General features: G+C 46.9%; 4 protein-coding genes across 6 annotated transcripts; 2 read left to right on the top strand and 2 right to left on the bottom strand.

Moving 5' to 3' along the window:
* Positions 1-437: 437 nt before the first annotated feature.
* On the bottom strand, positions 438-3,363 carry LOC101770052 (phosphopantetheine adenylyltransferase 2). Of its 2 annotated transcripts, XM_022825255.1 has the most exons (7): positions 2,899-3,363; positions 2,382-2,453; positions 1,611-1,670; positions 1,175-1,269; positions 956-1,025; positions 677-858; positions 438-565 (listed from the first exon to the last, which is right to left on the bottom strand). In XM_022825255.1, exons 1-6 carry the CDS (start codon positions 3,118-3,120, stop codon positions 712-714), a joined length of 666 nt encoding a protein of 221 aa, XP_022680990.1. In that variant the 5' UTR covers positions 3,121-3,363; the 3' UTR covers positions 438-565; positions 677-711. The 2 variants fall into 2 exon arrangements, with proteins under 2 accessions (XP_022680990.1, XP_012703926.1); XM_012848472.3 differs by having other exon boundaries at positions 438-858; positions 2,899-3,355.
* A 151-nt stretch (positions 3,364-3,514) lies between these two features.
* Positions 3,515-6,866, bottom strand: LOC101770453 (transmembrane protein 53). Its single transcript, XM_004951916.2, has 4 exons — positions 6,240-6,866; positions 5,222-5,324; positions 4,786-4,994; positions 3,515-4,163 (listed from the first exon to the last, which is right to left on the bottom strand). Exons 1-4 carry the CDS (start codon positions 6,815-6,817, stop codon positions 3,902-3,904), a joined length of 1,152 nt encoding a protein of 383 aa, XP_004951973.1. The 5' UTR covers positions 6,818-6,866; the 3' UTR covers positions 3,515-3,901.
* A 6,458-nt stretch (positions 6,867-13,324) lies between these two features.
* On the top strand, positions 13,325-14,102 carry LOC101770869 (probable carbohydrate esterase At4g34215). The gene has a single exon (XM_004951917.3). It carries the CDS (start codon positions 13,354-13,356, stop codon positions 14,041-14,043), a length of 690 nt encoding a protein of 229 aa, XP_004951974.1. The 5' UTR covers positions 13,325-13,353; the 3' UTR covers positions 14,044-14,102.
* Positions 14,103-14,628: 526 nt separating this feature from the next.
* On the top strand, positions 14,629-16,983 carry LOC101771254. 2 transcript variants are annotated; one of them, XM_004951918.3, is made up of 3 exons: positions 14,629-14,801; positions 14,891-16,290; positions 16,791-16,983. In XM_004951918.3, exons 2-3 carry the CDS (start codon positions 14,897-14,899, stop codon positions 16,843-16,845), a joined length of 1,449 nt encoding a protein of 482 aa, XP_004951975.1. In that variant the 5' UTR covers positions 14,629-14,801; positions 14,891-14,896; the 3' UTR covers positions 16,846-16,983. The 2 variants fall into 2 exon arrangements, with proteins under 2 accessions (XP_004951975.1, XP_004951976.1); XM_004951919.3 differs by having other exon boundaries at positions 16,526-16,959.
* The last annotated feature ends 2,614 nt before the right edge of the window (positions 16,984-19,597 follow it).

Consider the following 19,597-nt stretch of genomic DNA (forward strand, 5'->3'; position numbering starts at 1 on the left):
TTGAGAGCTAATGCTGCAAAATCCTTCCTTGGATGTCTGAGGGCATGCTACACTTGCTGTTGAATGTACAAAAGTTCTTCCTGGTGCTTTTGTTACTTGTGCTATCTTTTGTGCTATCTTTTGCCACCCTTTGTCATTTATCATTCAGAATTTGCTAATTGTTTCTATTTTCAACTGTGCTTCCAATTTCCTGTTTGTATTACTGTTGAGGGTGTTGTGAAAGTATGCAGAGTTTGGAGGCAGAGGAGAGAAGAAAATGGAAAAGATGACCTAATTAGGCTAGGCTATTTCTGATTGTGATCAGTGTGTTGTGAAATCAGAATTGAGTTATTTTGGTGCTCTTGTTTGAAAAAATGTCATATCAGCATGAATTATTTTTTATCTTTTGGAAATTATTCTGTATCTGCATCAGTGCACGCATTGGCATCTGGACATGATTGTCTGTAAATTATTGTGAGATGTATTGTACTTTTGTCATCCTTCTGTCTCGTCCTTCTGTATTTTGCTCATTACAGTCCAGTACCCCTGTAGTTTGCCCAATTTTGCTCATTACAGTACTGTCCTCCTGCATGATTTCACAAGGTGGCAGCAATCGCTAATTCTGCTATGCCTTGCGTTGTAAAGTAAGGAAAAAGAGTGTAGCTCAACGGTTCATAAGGCAAAAAAGAAAAAGTACATGGTAGCGCGTTGCTCTGCTCAGTGACTGAAAGGCTACGTTCTGCACTCCGATTGAGCTGTTGCCTGTTGCTGTGTTTCTTGCTGTTGCCGCAATTCTTTCTCAGCTTCCAACTTCCTGAATGCTGTTGAGCTTATCTTGTTCCCCGTAGCTTCCTCTGGTACCAGTTCTACCGCTTCAATCTGCAATATTGAAAGCAATGAACTCTGAAGATTCACTTTTTTTTTTAATTTTCCTTTTCTTTTGTGAAAAAAAAGAAAAAAAGAATTACAAACAAACCTGCAGTTGTGAGAGGCCTCTCTCTGCCCTCCTCCTGTTGACAGCGAGCCCTCCCGGAAATGTCTCCTTGCTGCTTCCAGGATTGCAGGCAAACAATATCAGCTTAAAGATTTGGGCATTCAATTGAGCTGAGCCAACACTTTGGTCAGGCCTACTAGGGCACTACTGGGCAAATGAGATGGTCCATATCAGAAATATGTAGGGCAAGAGAATCCTAACCTGACAATGATGGCCTCAAGACCTTGGTCAACAATGGAGGGGCCGTAAGGGTCCACGATCGGCTCTGCATGAACCTCAAGATCAGGCTTGATGGACTGCAAGTGGAAGGAGAGTGTTAAGAGCAATTATTTCAGTGCCTAAGCTGATTTTGTGGACGAACCCTGTTCTTATGGTCAATTAAGTGAAACACTGCTGCATCATGCTATTTGCTAACAATTTCTATTGCTGAAAGCCTGAAAGCTCACCGATGTCCATGAATCCTTCAAGATGTCGTCTTGAAAAGATGTTAGGGAGTGTAGATAATAACAACAAAAATGTTTGTCCTTGGGTTTTGATGCTTGCAGCTTCAGGATGGGCATCCCTACTGAGCTACATACACTAGCAGCTAACTAACATAACAAAACATGTTCTTTTGAAATTTGGATCATGTGGGTACCTTAATATAATCCTTGACATTTTCCATCCGCTTCTCGATTGGCTGTATGAGGTCGGCATACTGCAAGGAAAAAACAGCCAAAAGCGAAAGATGCCCATTAGATTTCTGTATACCTACAATAAAAGGCTAGATTCTTCATGCGCATGCTATGACCATGCACGGGTCACATGTATGCTTTGAAGGGAATATGCCAACTAAGTGGTTAACCACTGTCCACTTAACCCCTACCAAATTCGCCATTGAATTTGGAACCTGTCCATGTTCAATGAATTTGGGAAACTTTTGTAATCACCAGTAGAACCGCCCGCAGCCCACCTACATGTTTGAATTAGGGCTCTACCGGACAATGACATGGTTAAGTGATTGATATCGACCTATTCCTGTGGTGTGGTCTGATGTCCCAGTCTTTGATTGCACTGACTGGAGTACCTGGCCAACCAACCATACACCATTGTGATCATTGGCTGGTGTGCTATAGTAGTAAATCCTTGGCATTCCCAATTTCCCATCTTCAAATGGCTGATGCACGCCCAATAATTTGTAACAACAAACTCTACAGACATGTATGCTATCACGCGAAGCGTACAGTTGGTATGAGTTGAGAGTTGAGACGTCTCAGTAGATGTCGCTGTGGCATCAGTTGCGATTGAATTATCAACACTATGGTCCAGGTTTATTTGAGTAGAAGAAGGTGTTTTTGGCTCTCACTCAGCATCAAGTGCCAGTGGATGATGCATACAGCTATAAAAGACCAATGACGCAAGAGCTGACCTGTTTCTTGGCGAGCATCGGGCCGTCGCAGACGCCGATCACGATCCTCTCCCTCGCCAGCTCCGCCGCCGCCTGTCGCGTTTGGCAAGAAAAAGAAGATTTCTTTATTTATACCAGAACATGGACAAGGAGGAAAGTTATTCTTAGTACTACTTTGATTATAACTAAACAAAAGAAAGAAACGAATCTGTGTTCTTCCATGGAGGCTCAACTACCAGCAAGAACAAGAAGAAGCAATGGGACACAAGAGAAAGTGTCAAAGTATGCCACCAAGATCAATTCTTAGCAGTAAGCACACGAATCAAACGATGGACTGAAGTTTAAATGAATCGGGAAGGAGACGACGCCATGAGCTGATGAGTACGATCACTATATCAGATTCCAAAATGCCCAAGAACTGGCAGAATTCCCTGTCATGGAGCACGCATACTTTTCGATCACCGCATGGATTGGATGATGAAGGAACACGAGAGCAGAAGCAGAAGCAGAGGAGGACAAGACGGAAGTCGAGCCATACCTTGAGGAAGAGATGGTGACCCTGGTGCAGCCGGTCAAAGGTGCCCCCGATCACGACGGCCGCGTAGGCCGCCGGCCTCCTCCTCTCCTCGACCTCCTTCCCGTCGTCGCCCTCCGACCCCGGGACGACGGCGGCGGCGTCCTCAGCTTTAGCGGCATCAGCCACCGTGGTCACGGCCGCGGCTTCTTCCTCTCCTCCCCTTGATCCTTCCTCCATGGCCATGGCCTACGCACACGCCCCGGCGAGGCAGCGCGCGCAACAAACAAACCGGAGGAGGAGGAGGCGGGCGGTTCGTTGGCTCGTGCCGCGCGCGTGTGGCGTCGGTCGCCGCTGCCGTTTATATTGCCGCGCCGAACCTCCGGCTGCCTTGGTTTTTGACTTGGCCTCGATCGGCACCTGCCAGGCGAAGGCCTAGCGGTAGCCTGTTAGGTGGTGGTGCTCCAACAACGTGAGGGTTACGGATACAGACACCAACCCTGGCAGCGGCAGCGATCGAATCCAACAAGGGATCCGATCAGCTTAGGAGACGAGAGATAAAATATACGCTCATCCTGAGCACAAACAACAAGCAGGACACGCCGGGATGGGTGCAGCGTGCCACAAGATGAAGCCAAACTGATGGAAAACGAGTACATGTTTACATGTCTCAAATTCAGGCACCCTGAAACTTCCAAGTACCTTCCGATTTACACAATGGCTTTCAGCTAGGGTACAGTTCGCGTTCAAGAAATCAGGATACAATTCACTATTCTTCTCCAGGAGCCTACAATCAAGAGGGGAAAACAGAGTTCTGTTCTTATAACAAGGGTAGCAAAAAGAGGAGCACGAAAAAGGTTTACTCGCACCTATTTCTTTCAATAAGACTTAAGAGCATCCTCCAGGTCTTCGATATTTGACGGATTATCTGTACCTCACAGGGTGATATGATGGTGGCTACAGCTCGATAATACAACCAAAATCATGAAGTTGTTCGACAGGCCTGTTAGTTTGAATGCAGGTCCGGTTATGATACTTTGACTGTGGAGCAGATCTTCAGGAACTCGTCAATCTTGGCAGAGTAGACGTGAGGGAAGCTCCGGTAGTGGTCCACGTGGGGCGAGGTGACAAAATTGTGGGCGAATACGCTCCGCCCTAGCGATCTCTGCAAGTCCATGAAGCTCTCAACACATTCACCTGGTATCACTCGATCGGCTGAGCTGTACAGATAGAACTGGGGGCATGGAGGCTGCTTGTCTGAAAGAACTGACAGAACCTTGCGCAGTCGCCTGAACATGATCAGCAAGTGGCGAAACGTATCAGGTAACAGAGAAGCCATCACATGCATTTGTATGCGTCGGGAAATGAAAACCAAAATATATTGAATCTACATGAAAAAGAGATGGGCCAACAATCCTGAGTAAAAGAAATCCTGAGGTACTTTACTATGACATAATGTTACTATAATAACTATGCACAAAACACTATGGTGAACCATCGTAGTTTACTTTGTTAAAAGCTCATATTACTCGTCTTTACAAAGGAGACAAGATTCAGGACAAATTTGATAAAACTGAGAAGAAAAAAGAACTGATAGCAGAATCTGGAATCTATAGGCTGAACATATATTACCTCGACCCCTTTCAGTGCATGGGGCAATACTTGATAAGAGATTAAGAGGCACTCATAATCTCATATAGCTTTACTTCTATTGCAATTCTTTATGGATTTTAAAAAGTAGTATGGTACTACTACCAATGAAGTATGATACTAAAAGGCTCGTAACATCAGATTAACAGAATAGCCATGCTAATTTTAATGGATACAATGGTGAATGTTGGTTGGCACAAATATATGAGCTGTCCATGACACTTAACCAGGGAAGTCACTAAAAACAGTAAATGGACTTACGTGTTTATATCAGGCACGTAAAGGACAATCTCGAAGAATTTCTGCAGAGTTGACAGAATAAAGCATTCCCCCCATGATGGTCGCATGACATTAGAGCTAACTCTGTTCAAGCTGCCATTTACAATAGGCCCATCAAGAGATTCAGTTGAAGGTCCTGTCATGGAACTACTTTTCTTCAACATTGCAGCAGAGAACCCAGCAGCCCAGACCTGAGTTTAGCTTATAAATGAGAACTGTCAGGCAAACAAGCTTAATTGTATAGAATGATATGCCGAAACCATTATAGACACAACAACAATTCAGGTTGCAAAAATAACCCAGATAGAAAAATCAGTTTGCTAATGTATGGAGAACCTTGGGACGTTTTCTACTAACAGTTAAAAGCTCATTTAATTCTAAACCTGATTCAGTAAGAAAATAGGACAGGTGCACAAACCTCTGGTCTTATCTCTAGAACTGGTGCAGAGTCTACAATGCATCCTCTTATTCTCTCAGTTATGTCAGCTCTGGATTGTAGATTCTCCAGTACGGCACCATAGCTGCAAAGAGAATAAAAAGGAAAACAAATATTTTATCCATTGTAAATTTAATGGCACGAACGTCCGATAAAAGATATTAAATAATCAAGTACGTAATCTACTAGGATTTCAACTCAGATAGGAATGGAAAAACATCCTTGGCAAGATGCAGTATCCCAAAATGAAGCTACTATAACCAAACACAGCACACTGAATTCCAATGACAAATACAAGGACCAAATTCAGTAGTGAAAGTAGTTCAGAACAACAGGTAAATGGCACAACTTTTAAATAAGAATCCATAAGTTCATAACACAGTTGCTGCATAACAGATCAACGTAAGGAAATTGTGCACAAAGTAACTATGTGAGCATCACCCGAGAATCAGCACCGTGGCATCAATATCATGCAGTCTTTGTTCTGTTTATCCAACATAGTTAACCACTAATGTTTATCTGTTCTGTTCTTCAAGCATTTAACAGAATTCAATCGTTCCTGTTCACTCTCACCATTTGTCCTACATTAACCCTTGGAGCGGAAACACATACCTTCGAGAATCACAAGGAGATCCATCATAAAGAACACCAAACAGAGATTGAGATTTTCACCTAAGCACGCTGGCACAGCCACTTTTAGTTTTCCAACTAGAAATAAGCTCCTACTGAGCATATGGTATCTTTAGTGACATGCCTCCTGAGTCCTGAATCGAGCACATTCTATCCAACGTGTCACAGCACATGCTACAGCTCCCATGTCAGCGTGCAACCGAAGGACAAACCCATGCAATGCATACGTCAGTAAAATGCTCTATGAAGTCACTATCAGCTTTTGAACATTCCAATTTACAACTGAATCATAGAATTGCGAGCTTCACGGGATTACGTTAAGTGAAGGGGAGGAAGGAGACGAGTTGGGGGGAGGACTTGGATTCCTTACGCGAGCCACCCGGTGTTGCTGAAGGTGTGGAAGAGGAGCGTGCGTCGGCGGTCGGCGTCGCACCATGCGGCGATCTCGGCGGAGAGGTCAGCGACCCTGCGCTCGACGCGGCGGCCCAGGTCGAGGCCGAGCAGCTCGCGCACGGGCACCACGAACCGCACCGCGCCGACCCCGCGCTCGCGGTAGAGGTCGGCGTAGCGGCGCAGGTGCTTCTGGCGCGCGCCGAGCCAGCCGAGGAGCACGACCAGCGTGGCGCCCTCGCCGGCGCCCCCGCCGAGCGGCGAGGCGGCGGAGTCGCCCGGGGGAGGGTCCCACTCGATGAAGGGCTCGGAGTCCGGCGGGAGGAGGTTGAAGGGCAGGGAGCCCGGAGGCGGGCCGGAGGAGGAGGGGAGGGAGAGAGAGGCCGCGGCGGAGGCGGAGCAGGAGAGGCCGGCGGCGCGGCCGCGGAATGGCGCGGGGTGGCCGCGGGGGAAGGAGAGGGAGGCGGCCACCGGGACGCGCGCGAACGCGGCGCACCGGTGCCCCGCGGCCGTGACCGCGGCCGCGGCGAGGAGGCGGACGGAGGAGGCCGCCGCCATGGCTGCCTGCTGCGGCCTGCGGTGGTGGCGTGAGGAGACAGCGAAGTGGCGGAAGGCGAAGGCGAAGGCGAAGAGAACGAGACGGGTTTATGACGGGGAGAGGACACGGGAGACGGGCCGCGCTCACTGACGAGTTGGGCCCACACGCGCGGAGGTGGGGGCGGGGCGTCAGGTACGGTGGATCCCACGTGGGAAGCGGTTCAGGCACACATGGCCGCAGTTAATTCGCCATCAATAGGCTGATGAGTTGCGAGGCGGCAAGGCTGCATCGGACGGTACAGTACGGGCAGGAGGCGTGGTGGAATAGTGGTCAAATTAAACGGCTAATGCTAGTGCACACTGCTCCCTCCTCTTTTCATAGGAATATTTTTAAATTTGAAAAATTCTTTTTTAATAATCTTATTTTAGTCTAATTACCCATTCTATCTCGGGCCTTATTCTTCTACATGAGATTAGCTACGTGAGTATCTAACTAAAAGTCTGAACCTTGATTAATCGCTTGATCATGAGAAATAGTTAATGGTATACAATAATTAAATGGATAATAAGTAGGATTGTTCTCCTTTATCATTGTACCGAGTTGAAATAAGACTATCAAAAGAGAATGAAGGGAGTATCATATAAATATAAATATATTAAAACTGTTACATAACATACGATAGAACCAAAGAATAGTGAGGAAAAACCAATCTAATTCACACGTTTATCAAAATTCATAAAAGTATCATTATTGAATCAAAGACTATAAGAAGGGAAGAACCCATAGCCTTGTTAATCTCTGTTAAGTGTCATAGGTGTGTTTGCGGCGAGCCACACCATGCCATGCCACACCGGTGGCGGCTATACAAAAGTGTCATAGGTGTGTTTGGTTGGCTAGCATGATATGGTAACCACAATTTTTCTGTGCAGCGGCTAGTAGTTTTTCCTCATCAGATATGTGATGACAATTTTTAACGCTTTAGTTTTGACGTCGCCGTAGCTTTGGCTCGCAGCTAAACACGCTCCGTATCTTCTTAGCACACCATGAGAAAGTGGTTTTTACCTTATTAAGCCATGGCTAGCCGCCTTGTGGCTTATTGCTGGCCCACTGCCTCATGAACAATCATCGACGGATCTCTTTCGATCGGAGAAGCGAAGTCTTGAGCACGAGGACAATGCAACTTTAGAACGGGGATCGTCCTGTGGAGCTTCGATGTAGTAGAGGGTAGCATGTACTCTTTCCATCATACATCATTTTGATATTTGTAGATTTATAGTTTTTATTATGTATTTAGATATAGTGTATATTAGATGAATAACAAAATCTATAAACCTATAAATACTAAAACGACATGCAATTTGTGACGGAGAGAATAGTAGCGTAGCTGCCACCCTTTCTGAAGATCAGACGATGCCGTTTCTCAGGAAGAGAATACATGAGAGAGAGCTTGTGAGAGCGGGAGAGATTAACAAAGGAGAAGGTAGGACCGAAAGAGAGATGGATTCATGGATATAGTGCTTAGGCAAAGAATTTCTGAAATCTAATTGGATGAACCTTAATACCATTCTTTACCTTTTTATATTCCGACATTCCAACGTGGTTCCCCAAGTCTTACAAAATGAGTTCACTTGTATATATTTTTCAATTCCTACGAACTGAAATTCGAGAATGTTCACATCCAGATCTGCATTCCTGGCACACTACATCTGGTAATGGTCCAATCATACACAAGGACATGATTGAATGGGTACAATCCGGTAATGGGCCAAAGAAGAATCATCTGACACGCCAGGCGACTACCATATATGAACTCGCCTCTCCTGGAAGGCAATGGCGTCCTACGAGGAGGAATATCGCCTCTGCTGCCGTAGCAGCTGGCACCAGTGGGCATCAATCCAGCGAAAATGAATCGCCATAGCATACACACGTACATTAGGAGCGAACCCCATTCATATTACTGATACAGCTTAGTGTGCATTATATGATGTTACAAATTTTATAAGATTTTTTTGAAGCCAATTTTAGAAGATTTCAAAGAAAATTTAGATAACTGTGACACAAGTGCACCAGATACAGAACGAGTTCAATGGACAACTCGGTTTTTCCAATCCAATCCGTGGGGTTTCCCATCGCCACATAAGTATTTAACAGATACCACCACTTCTTTTAACTCCAAAGAAATGTAAGGACATTACTTTCGTATCAAAACAACGGAGAAAGCTCATATCAAACACTCCATTTCCCAAATAAATGTCAAAACTGATGAGGACATCAACACCAACGATACATCCACGCCGACACAAGTACCAATTTCTGGTCCTATTACTCGCGCCCTTGCTCGTCAACTTAATCATCAGGTGAGTTCATTCTTGAGTTTATATCCATCATGGAGACATGTGCATTCTTGTTTTGGTTAGGAACCAGGGAGAAGACCGAAAGGGAAAAGAATTCGCGCAGGCTGCATTCGAACTGCACAACAACACCAATTTGTGACGGTCACCACGGTTGCATACGCACTCGGATTGGGGCCTTTAAGTACTTCATGGAATCCTTATGAAGTCTATTGGATCTGGACTCAAGTCTATATCTGTTATGAGGTGGCCGCAATGATTAAATTACTACCGAGAGATTTTTCTATCCAAAGGTGTTGCGCCGCCTTATTTTGGCCTAATGGGTCGTGTATCAAGTTGGGTCCATTAGAGATGCGTCCTAGGGTTAGATCATGACCCCAACACCCTGGTGGCCGTCCTCCCACGTTCATATACCCCTTAGCCACCACCACGAACAGTTGAATTTTGTTTAGATTAAGTTTAGCTTTTATTACTTGTAAGCACACGTGCTGGATCAGCGGCCCGTCTTCTTGTCTTTGGAACCCCACTATAATTGAGATTGAGTTTGAAACCTTCATCTACATCTAGTAATTCAGTACTTGTTATACTTGTTTTTGCTAGTTCTTCGATTGCTTGTAGGATGGGTGCCCTAGTGGCCGGGTGACGCGCTCCACAAGATCACGACAGCCATTGGAGGTGGTGTATCGGTTGCTAAGACGTAGCATCCTTGGAAGGCTGTAGTCGGGCCATGAACATCGTTTCCATCCACAATTTGAATTATCCCACACCCTCTCATTGAAAGATCGGGAATCAACCCTAGTGGGTTCCTATCAGTTGGTAATCAGAGCAAGGTTTATCGGTAAGAGAATTCCAATCCTTCACTGTTTTAATTTTCCTATAGTCCAAAAAAGTAAAAAAAATAGTAGATTAGTTTACCTGCATATTTCCCGGTCAGCCTGTGGCAACGGTGTCCCTTGTACAGGTACGAACGGTGTCCCTCGTACGGTGTCCCGGCAATGTGCATCAAGCATACCGCGGTGTACGAAATGCCATCACCCCCGTCGTGGGACTGGGAGCAGCACACATCGCATTCACGTGGATGGGTCATCAGCCATGGGAGGGAGCGGCGGGAGCTCTGGAAGGACGGCCGTTCCACACTCCGGGTGCAGCGGGCTGCGCACGGAGAATGTGCCCTTGACGTTGACGATGAGGCAGCCATTGCGGCAGTCCGACACGGCATCGCAGGACCATTCGTCATCCGATACGAACCTGGCGCGGCGGATGATGGCGGCGAGCAGTGGGGCCTGCGGCATCCGCATGAAGTGCAGGGACGTGTGGTGATCCGGGTCGTGGGTGACGAAGTAGAAGCCGAGGGGGCGGGGCCGGTGGAGGCGGCGGAAGCGGCGGAGGAAGGCGCGGTCAGAGGCGTTGATAGGTTGGGAGGCCCAGGCGGAGCAGGATCTCGCGGAGGAGGTCGTCGTTACCGAGCACAACGTCGACCACGGCCGCCACATCCCGCTCCATTATGCGACCAGATGGCAAAGACGAGCGCGTGGATTTGGCTGGAATTTTGCTTTCTCTATTTTTTAACTGATCTGGGTGGATTTTGGGGACAAGTAGCATAGCCGAAGCACTAGGGATTAGAGTAACTCCAAAAGACTACTAATCTTACCTCTAATATCTTCTTTACGGGGTAAATGAAAAAAAAGGAACTCCAACAGTTCCCCCCAAACCTCCGCCAATCTTTTCGCGTTCCCGTTCCTCCACCAATCGCGATTCCCACGCGTGAGCACCCTTCCCGCGCGGCCTCTTCCCCCGCGCGCAGCAGCGGCTGCGGGGAGAGCGGTAGGACGAGGGGTGGCAGGCGGCGGCGGGTCGGGGCAGCGTCCGGGTGGACGGCAAGCGCCAGGCGGTGGTGGGTCGAGGCGAGCGCCAGGCGGCGGTAGGGCAAGGATGCGCCAGGGGCTTGCTACCGGCGGGGCGAGCGGTGGGGCTAGGGGCGGCGGTGGTGGGGCAAGGATGTAGGACTGCCGCGCAGGTTCTGCCGGCCTGAGTCCTCCGTGCGCAAGGAGGGGCTGGTAGCGTGAGTCCTAGCGGTGTGATGAGGATTTTGATGGGTACCAAGCGCAGGGGCTGGCGATGCGATGGTGATGGAAAAAAAAGCAACGGATCCTAATGGACCCAATACGATAACGTGGCCTATTTTGAATTATTGGGGATAAGTTTTTAGCGATTTTCTATGGGCTGATATGTTCTTAGGGGAAAACTTTTTAGCATAGCCCCCAATACCTCGTTTTGAAGAAGAATATTTTGAGGAACTTTTGAAGTTGTTCTTAGTTTGGTCCCGGGAAAGGCAAAAATCAGAGCATGCGTTGAACGGGACACAGGATGCTTTTTGTTTGGATCCAACGTCAGTTGCTTTGGGCACGTGACTGTCTTTTTTATGTCCTTTCCTAAGAAGAGAACTCCGGTCATGGGGGTGGCACTGAGGTTGTGATGGCTTTGGCTTCGATGAAAGCTTGGTCAGCCTTTGAAATTCTCGCAGGGCATGTTGGAGAAATCCTTCTTCAACGCTTCTATTTCGGTCCTAGTGGGAAATGGTGAGTAGACCCTCTTTTGGATGGATAATTGGATTGACGGATGCTCCATAAAGACCTTGGCGTCAAATCTTTAGGCGGCCATCTCTGCGCGTATAAGAACTCTCGAACGGTGTGGAATGGGCTCTTAAACCGGCGTTGGGTGAGGGACATCATCCATGCCCGCACGGTCCAGGTGGTGACTCGATACTTACGCGTATGGGACCGGATACACAGCTGGTCGCTAACCCAAGAGCAGGATAGATTCATTTGGAAATGGTCGACCTCACGAGAATTCTCCTATGCTTTTGCATACCGTGCACTCTTTCTCAGGTGCACATGGATGCTGGGAGCTGACCAGCTATGGAAAACACAAATCCTAGGGAAATGTCATTTTTTTGGTTAGCTAGTACTTCATGGTCATTGCTGGACTTCGAATCGACTCCGCTGACATGGCCCACCTGACAGAGATGATTGTGCGTTGTGCGCCTAGGAAGTCGAAACTCTAGACCACCTCCTCATTGGATGCGCCTATAGTCGGGAAACTTGGTTCCGAGTTCTGAGGAGCTTCCAACTAGAAGCGGTGGCCCCACAAATGGAGCAATCATTAGTTGAATGGTGGACTCCCGCTTGGAAAAGGATAGCAAAGGTTCGACGCAAAGGTTTTGACTCCATAGCTTGGTTGGTAGACCGTGGTGTGAAAATGAACTAGAAACCAGACCGCGGTGTGCAGCAGCTTACTCAGAAACTAAACGCTAGCCTATTTTTTATGGCGGTTGCAGTGGCAAATGAATGGGAGCTCCTATATGTCTTCCGGAAGGTAGATGAGTAACTCATCTTTAAAGTCCACATTAGCTCATGCACAATAATTTTTAACATCCATCAACATTTGTTTACATTCATCAATATTTTTTTAAAAAAGTCTGAGTTAATTGTTATCAACATTTCTTAATATTGACCAACATTTTTTTATATGTACCAACATTTTTCTCTAACTTTTTTACATTCTGCTCAACAATTTTTTACATGCACCAACTTTTTTTTTCACTCACCAACATTTTTTGCTCAATATTTTTTATATTCACCAACTTTTTTACATAAAAATGTTGAGATAGTTAATCTAAAATATTGAGATAGTTTGTTGGGCCGTTGTTGGCTGTTATTAGGCTGCTGCTGGGTTGGGTTACAGATGGTTGAAGGGGTGAAGGGGAGGGAGCAACAAAGAGGCAAGGAAGCCGTAGTTTCGGGCTATGGCACATGATTCTGGTGATCGCGAGGCCCAAAGTTGACGCGGTCGTTGTCGTTGCTCCGTTGTCGAATTCCTCGTTCTTCAGCTGCAATTTAGGAGTTTGGACTTTGGACCCACCTGACGTTGCAAATAGTTCAGAGTAGTATCTGCAGCTTGTGCTGTTCCTCGGTGCCTACATGCTAGTAACTTTTTTTTTTGAACGAAAGGGTACGAGAGTGTGCCTATTTCATTGATAAAGAAGGATTACAGCCGGCTAACCGGATAGAAAGAAAAACGAAGGGAGACAGCAAAGAAAAAGCACCCATAGTGTTATGTTTATAATAGAAGGCCCGCTAGATCTCTCGCTCCGGCTGCTATCCAAAGGCCGGACGCTGGTCTTCATCCTGGCGGGGCAGTCCAACATGAGCGGCCGCGGCGGCGCCACCAGCGGCGTCTGGGACGGCGTCGTGCCGCCCGAGTGCGCGCCCTCGCCGCGCATCCTCCGCCTCTCCCCCGCGCTCCGCTGGGAGGAGGCGCACGAGCCACTGCACGCCGACATCGACGTTGGCAACGTCCTCGGCGTCGGGACTGGCATGCCCTTCGCCCACGCCGTGCTCGCCGCCGGCAAGGGCGCGGAGGCCACCGTGGGGCTCGTCCCCTGCGCGCAGGGCGGCACGCCCCTCGCCAACTGGACGCGGGGCACGGAGCTGTACGAGCGGATGGTGACGCGCGCCAGGGCGGCCATGGCCGGCTGCAACGGAGGCGGCGAGCTGGCCGCCATTCTATGGTACCAGGGGGAGACCGACGCCATGAAGCGGGAGGACGCCGAGCTCTACCAGGGGCGCATGGAGGCGCTCGTGCGCGACGTCCGCCGCGACCTCGGCCGGCCGGATCTCCTCGTCATCCAGGTCGGGATTGCGACTGCGCAGTACAACGGCAAGTTCCTCGGCCGTGTGAGGGAAGCTCAGAAGGCAGTCACGGCCACGGTCCCGAATGTCAAGTACGTCGACGCCATGGGGTTGCCCATTGCGAGCGATAAGACGCATCTTACCACTGAAGCTCAGGTCCAGCTCGGGAACATGCTAGCCAAGTCGTATCTAGAAACGCTGTAATAATCTTTCGATCGGCATGTAACTTTTTATAAGAAACATGGGATTATATGCAATTAAGCAATGCATTTGATTAGGAAACGGACAGAACAAGACATATGTGTATCTGTGAAACTCTGAGCGAAGCTTTAAAATTTCGGGTGATAAAATAGTTTACCGAACCTTACTGATAAACGGGATTATTGGGTTTACTGATATTTTATCAGTGATAAATTAATCCCTCTACATACAATCCTATTACTACCTTCTTCCTTTCTTTTGCGAACCACTGGATCACAGGAAAATCACGGCCAATACTTTTTTTTCAAAAAGTAACGGCAGCCCTGCCAAATCATTTAAGAAGGAATACGCTCGTGGGATGTGGGACCGCTGGTGCCCAATCCTCGAGTAGCGGGTCAATGGCCCAAACTGCATACAACCTCGTATACAAACAAGTAGCCCATCATCAGCGGCAGCGCCAGCGCCATGCGACATGTTGTGTATGGGTCAACAATTTGGGCCGCGAGGAAATGAATTAGGCCTAGCGCAGGCCGTGGGCTTGACCCATTCGATTTCTTTCAATAGGTCGGTAACCGACCGATAGGTAGAGGAAGCCTCGTACCACCAATTCGTAACCCTAAATCCTCTTTGGTTTGGTCTCTGGATCTGGAGGAATCCGGAAGCCGCCGCTCAGTCCCGCACACCTCTCGCCGCCTCCGCCTCCGCCTCCGCCTCCGCCTCCCCCTCTCCTTGCCGGCCGCGGGTCTCCAGCGTCTTCGTCGGTAAGGCACCTCATCACCTTACAAATCCCCCGAGGTTGGATTCCCCCTGGCCCTTCTAATTTAATTTCCCGATCTGCTGCTGTCTCAAGGTCGCCATGTCCGCCGCCGCCGCGGTCGGGGGGTTCCCCAAGTGGGTGCTTCTGGAGCCCTACGTCTTCCGCAGGGACGACGATGAGTCCTTCCCCGACGAGTCCGAGGCGCCCATCAGGGCGTCCGGAACCACCTCCTGGGGCGCCGACTTCCGCATCGCCTTCTCCCTCGAGGAGCCCCCGCACATCTCCCGCCTCTACGCGCAGCTGCCGGGCTTTCCGGGTCCCCACGAGGAGGAGCCCTTAATCATGCTGGCGACCCACCGCCATCTTGCCCTGCTCGTCGTCGCCACCACCATCACCACCACAAACACCACCATCATCACCCCGAGGCCTTCTAAACCTTTAGTTCAGAACTTCTTCATCTTCAGAGCCAACGAGAACAACCCTTCCTCATCCTCTCTTAGATTGCTCCCCCCTTGTACCGAGCCCAAGTTTGATTATTGCCGCAGCGATCACCGCCTAAGTCGTCGACCTTCCAATGTTACTCCTACTCCCCGCCTGCTGAATATGATATCCTTGGGCCTATGGTGCGGAGACAAAGAGGAGTTCGTGGTGGCAGAGCTCACTCTTTACGTACCCACCATTGACCGCAGCCAGACTAAGGCCTTCGCTGACATCTGCTTGCTGCGCTCCTCCTCCACTGACGATCAGCTTGGCAGCAAATGGGACTCCTGGCGTGTGACAATCATGTCCCCTCACAACCCCTCTGCTGATGATCTCTTGGAACTCTCCCGCTGGCAGACCACCGCCGTCATCCCCTTCAAAAAATGGCTGTGCTGGATCGACTACAACCGAGGCATACTCTTCTGCGACGTGTCCGATAAAGTGCGCGCCCCTACTGTCTCCTTCCTCTGGTTCCCTGAGGACAAGTCCCCTCTTACCAGAGCCCGCAAAGCCACATCCGGCACCATCGGTGGCGTGTCCGTCATCGACCACGGCCGTTTGCTCAAGTTCGTCAATGTCGCCCGCCATGATGGCCGTGCCTATGGAGCGCTCCAACCCGGCACTGGCTTCACCATCACCTGCCACACCCTCGTGTTAGGCGGCAGCATGGCGTGGAAGGAGGACTACACTGTCACCTCTGATGACCTCCCTGACCGCTACCGACGCGGCATCCCCATTCACCCTCAAGTCGACATTGACTGGCCACATGTAGTGCACTTCCTTTTCATTGAGTTTGGAAAAGCCTACGAGAAGATGTCGGTGCTCTCCATAGACATGAGCACAAAGACCGTGAAGTCATTTTATCTGTATGTGGATGGGAATGAGATCCTTCATGATGACAAAGAGTGCCTTCAACCTGATGACGACATTGACTTCATCAGATCAACGTCCTTGTATCCCACTCCCTTGCCCTTCCTCCCTTGTGAGTTCCCCACGTTCTGCTATTTATCAAGGTATGTAATATTGCTGCTGCCCTTTTATAAATAACTCAATAGATTTTGATTCTGCCAGTTCCATATTTGAATATTGCTGCTGCCATTTTATAAATAACTCAATAGAGATTTTGATTCTGCCGGTTCCATATTTGATTATTGCTGCATAAATTATGCAAGTTTGTTGTCCATGGCTTCAATCTTGCATTGTTGGCATTTCATATGTTGTAGTGTAGCCTCTTTCTCCAACCTGCAGAATACTAGCGTAGCCTGCAGCCTACTAAACATTTGAGCCTTGAAGCTTATGATTGGAACATAAGAGCTGCCTGCCAATATATGCCTTCTTTTATATGCTGTTGGAAATTACTTGAGTTCCAACAAAACTGAAGAAAGGCTTCTGTCCTGCTTGTCAACAAAACTGAAGGAGCTATTTCATGTTGTGGCCCAGGAAGCATCTATCTTATGGTCTGTACTTTCATGCTGTATGAACGGATAAGTTAGTTGTATCGTGTGTTCTGTAGGTTCGTCAAAAAGGAAGTTCGTCGTGTGTCCTGCTGTTTTAAGTACAATCTTTAATTTGTCATTGTGTGGATGTGCCACTTGGTTCTTGAACTTGCACGTGTTATACCAAGTCTGTATGTGAAGTTTAATCTCTAAGTTTGCTTGTGTTTAATTTACCACGCACGAATACCAGAGACTGCTTTGTGATCGTTTTATCACTTCCTGGATGGATCGTCTTCAAATTGGTGCAATTAACGCTGTAATTTCAACTCAATTGATGGATCGTCTTGTACCCTCTACTATACGCTGCTGTTGCATGCATTGCAACAAGAATTCCTGTTGTTGCTGTGAAGTCTTGGGCGCGTGAATGGCTGCACGATTACATGTTGATGTGTCATAGAGATGGATAGGGAATTGGTGAAAACATATTTAGATAAGCACAAGTCAGCACACACAAGATTGCTAAGTTTGAGGCAAGAACAGGGGCAGATAATTTACAAGATTGCTAAGTTTGAGGGTAGTTGGATCCATACAGCTCTATAATTGAAATGATTGTAAACATGGAGGAGATCCGCATTGGCGTCAAAGTGCTTGCCCATGTGGTGTTGGTTGCTTCACGCCTTCACTACCTGGAAGATGGTTGTAAAAGATGATTTATCCGTGGACGTAATGAAATAAGAAAATTAGTAGAAGTAATGAAAATACACACATCACTTTAATATGAGAGCTCATTATATATAGAACATCTAAAAGTGAGCGTCCAGTAAAATTTGAAGCTGAAACTTAAACGGCAGAGAAAAGAAAGAGTTGAAGTTGTCTATGAAGTATAAAAGTAGGTGTGGGACAGAGTAAAGTCTACTATTATGTATAATTTGATCTTCAAAAGGTTTTGCAACCACTTCTGGATCGTCAAGAAGTTCAGTTGTTGTAATTGTGACTAATAGTAGTTACTTGTAAAGGAATGTGAAACTGTGAGGAGTTGAGCACAATTTATAGAGATGAGGATAAGTAGCTTTTAGGCATAGGACAACATAGGCTTAGCAATTTGAGATGCGTGGTTACCATGAATGATGATGAGGGTTTGGGTAGAGGCTAAACTTAACTTTGCTGACTTTGTTCTTCTATAGATGCGGTTGCTGTCAGAATCAGCAGTAACCTGTCAGCAATGAATTAGCAATAGGTATTTGTTAGATTTAATGACAACCTAAAAGCATAAGGTAGTTCGCTAGGTGCTATTGGGAGGAGAAAAGTGCAGTGCATGAATATTCGCTGCAGTAAGGCCTGAACAAAAATAGAGTGTTGAGAGAAGGAAAACTGTTTTCAATTAATGCAAATGGAAATAACTATTGCTGCACCGAGATTATTGGTACAGTGTGTTGATTTTTTAAAACAAATCGACAGGACTTTCTTTACTATAGAAGAAAAAAATGCAGGTCGACCTTATAATGATTGGATAAGGAACTTGGTAGCACAACGTCCATTGCCAGGTTATTTTTCAAGAGAGGTGGCTAATAGTTTACAGCTTGTTATTGTATATCAAAGGATTTGGATGGCACAGTAGAAGCTCGAGACGTTCTGAATGCACTACTACAAAAGTGAAACCTAATAGGGAAGCGAACTCTAACAATACCTTCAGAGCTTATGGCTGTTGCTGAAATCTTAAAGGCAAATATCAGGTCATAGTTCGTGCTATCCTTTGCTTTTTCATGACCAGGTTGTTTTATGCGTTGATAGATTGCTTCCTTACCAGACTGCCAAAAAAAAAATCAGATTCTTAGTATACTGATAATAAACACAACTAATTTGCATATAAATAAGATGACAAAATAGGTGTTGCTTACTGCAAGCATGCATGAGGGAATTCAGATTTTCGTACTGTCTTGAGTAGTGCTAAATTTTTGCCCACGATTTTTAGATTGTGCGTCACCAGCTATCTCTGAGTAACGCCTTTTCCTAAAGTTTTCAGTAAATAATAAGGAGCATATACAAATACCGAAAAGGTAGAATGCAAACGGTAGGAACATGATCATTGCATCCAGAGGCCTGAAAAATAAGAACACTCACCTAAGAATGGTTCTATGCTCCTCTTTTTTTTTTTCTTTTCTGATCCATGGTCCTCATTTCTTTCTTTGCTACGAAATAACCATCGTGCACTTGTGAATCTGACAGACAGATAAAACCGAAGTCAATCACCATGCTAGCATCCTTTAACCACCTCGGATTCATCTAAAAAAACTACTCTGGTTCTGGAACACAAGGGCAGAGTATATGTAATAGAAGCATCAAGAATGTAATTGTGAAATTAGGGGGGAGGAAAGAGCATGCAGAAGAGCCTGATTACAGTGCACCCTGTATGCAATGTATGCCGGTCATTATTTGTGTTTCAATTGCCAAGTCACATACAACAGTACCAACTAATCGTGTTTCATTTCATAGGTATCAAAATTGATTTAAGTTGGGTGGAAGAATTGTAACTAATCAATGTTTTTTAGGATCAAGCGATGCTGTGGGAAATTGTTTCCATTCAACGAATTTAGGAATCAATGGATATATAAGCTATAAATAAGAGGGCATAATATAGAAGAACAAGAATCGACCTGATAGCTAAAGAAGAGTCTCTGTCCAAATTGTTGTCTCGTGTTGTGGTGACATGGTAACCAGGGGAAACTGTGCAGTGATCATATAACAGTTGCGTAGCTGTAGTATTGCACAAAGGCAAACAAAATTATGAAAATAGATACTATCAGTCTTTAATGGAAAAATAGATACAGTCAGACTGTAATGGAGGATATATGGTAAAATAATATAGCACGAAAATAGTGTCCCA

Source organism: Setaria italica, chromosome I (genome assembly GCF_000263155.2).
Source record: "Setaria italica strain Yugu1 chromosome I, Setaria_italica_v2.0, whole genome shotgun sequence".
NCBI lineage: Eukaryota > Viridiplantae > Streptophyta > Magnoliopsida > Poales > Poaceae > Setaria > Setaria italica.

What these genes read in the sequence shown, in the direction of transcription:
- LOC101770052 (XM_022825255.1), bottom strand. Translation starts at nt 3,120, where the DNA reads ATGGCCATGGAGGAAGGATCAAGGGGAGGAGAGGAAGAAGCCGCGGCC. An exon ending in ATGTCAAGGATTATATTAAG is followed by an intron (nt 1,270 to 1,610) that starts GTACCCACATGA and finishes TTCCACTTGCAG; the next exon opens with TCCATCAAGCCTGATCTTGA. An exon ending in GAGGCCTCTCACAACTGCAG is followed by an intron (nt 859 to 955) that starts GTTTGTTTGTAA and finishes TCAATATTGCAG; the next exon opens with ATTGAAGCGGTAGAACTGGT.
- LOC101770453 (XM_004951916.2), bottom strand. Translation starts at nt 6,817, where the DNA reads ATGGCGGCGGCCTCCTCCGTCCGCCTCCTCGCCGCGGCCGCGGTCACG. An exon ending in AGCAACACCGGGTGGCTCGC is followed by an intron (nt 5,325 to 6,239) that starts GTAAGGAATCCA and finishes TTCTCTTTGCAG; the next exon opens with CTATGGTGCCGTACTGGAGA. An exon ending in TACGTGCCTGATATAAACAC is followed by an intron (nt 4,164 to 4,785) that starts GTAAGTCCATTT and finishes GATCATGTTCAG; the next exon opens with GCGACTGCGCAAGGTTCTGT.
- LOC101770869 (XM_004951917.3), top strand. Translation starts at nt 13,354, where the DNA reads ATGAGCGGCCGCGGCGGCGCCACCAGCGGCGTCTGGGACGGCGTCGTG.
- LOC101771254 (XM_004951918.3), top strand. Translation starts at nt 14,897, where the DNA reads ATGTCCGCCGCCGCCGCGGTCGGGGGGTTCCCCAAGTGGGTGCTTCTG. An exon ending in ACGTTCTGCTATTTATCAAG is followed by an intron (nt 16,291 to 16,790) that starts GTATGTAATATT and finishes TGTGTTCTGTAG; the next exon opens with GTTCGTCAAAAAGGAAGTTC.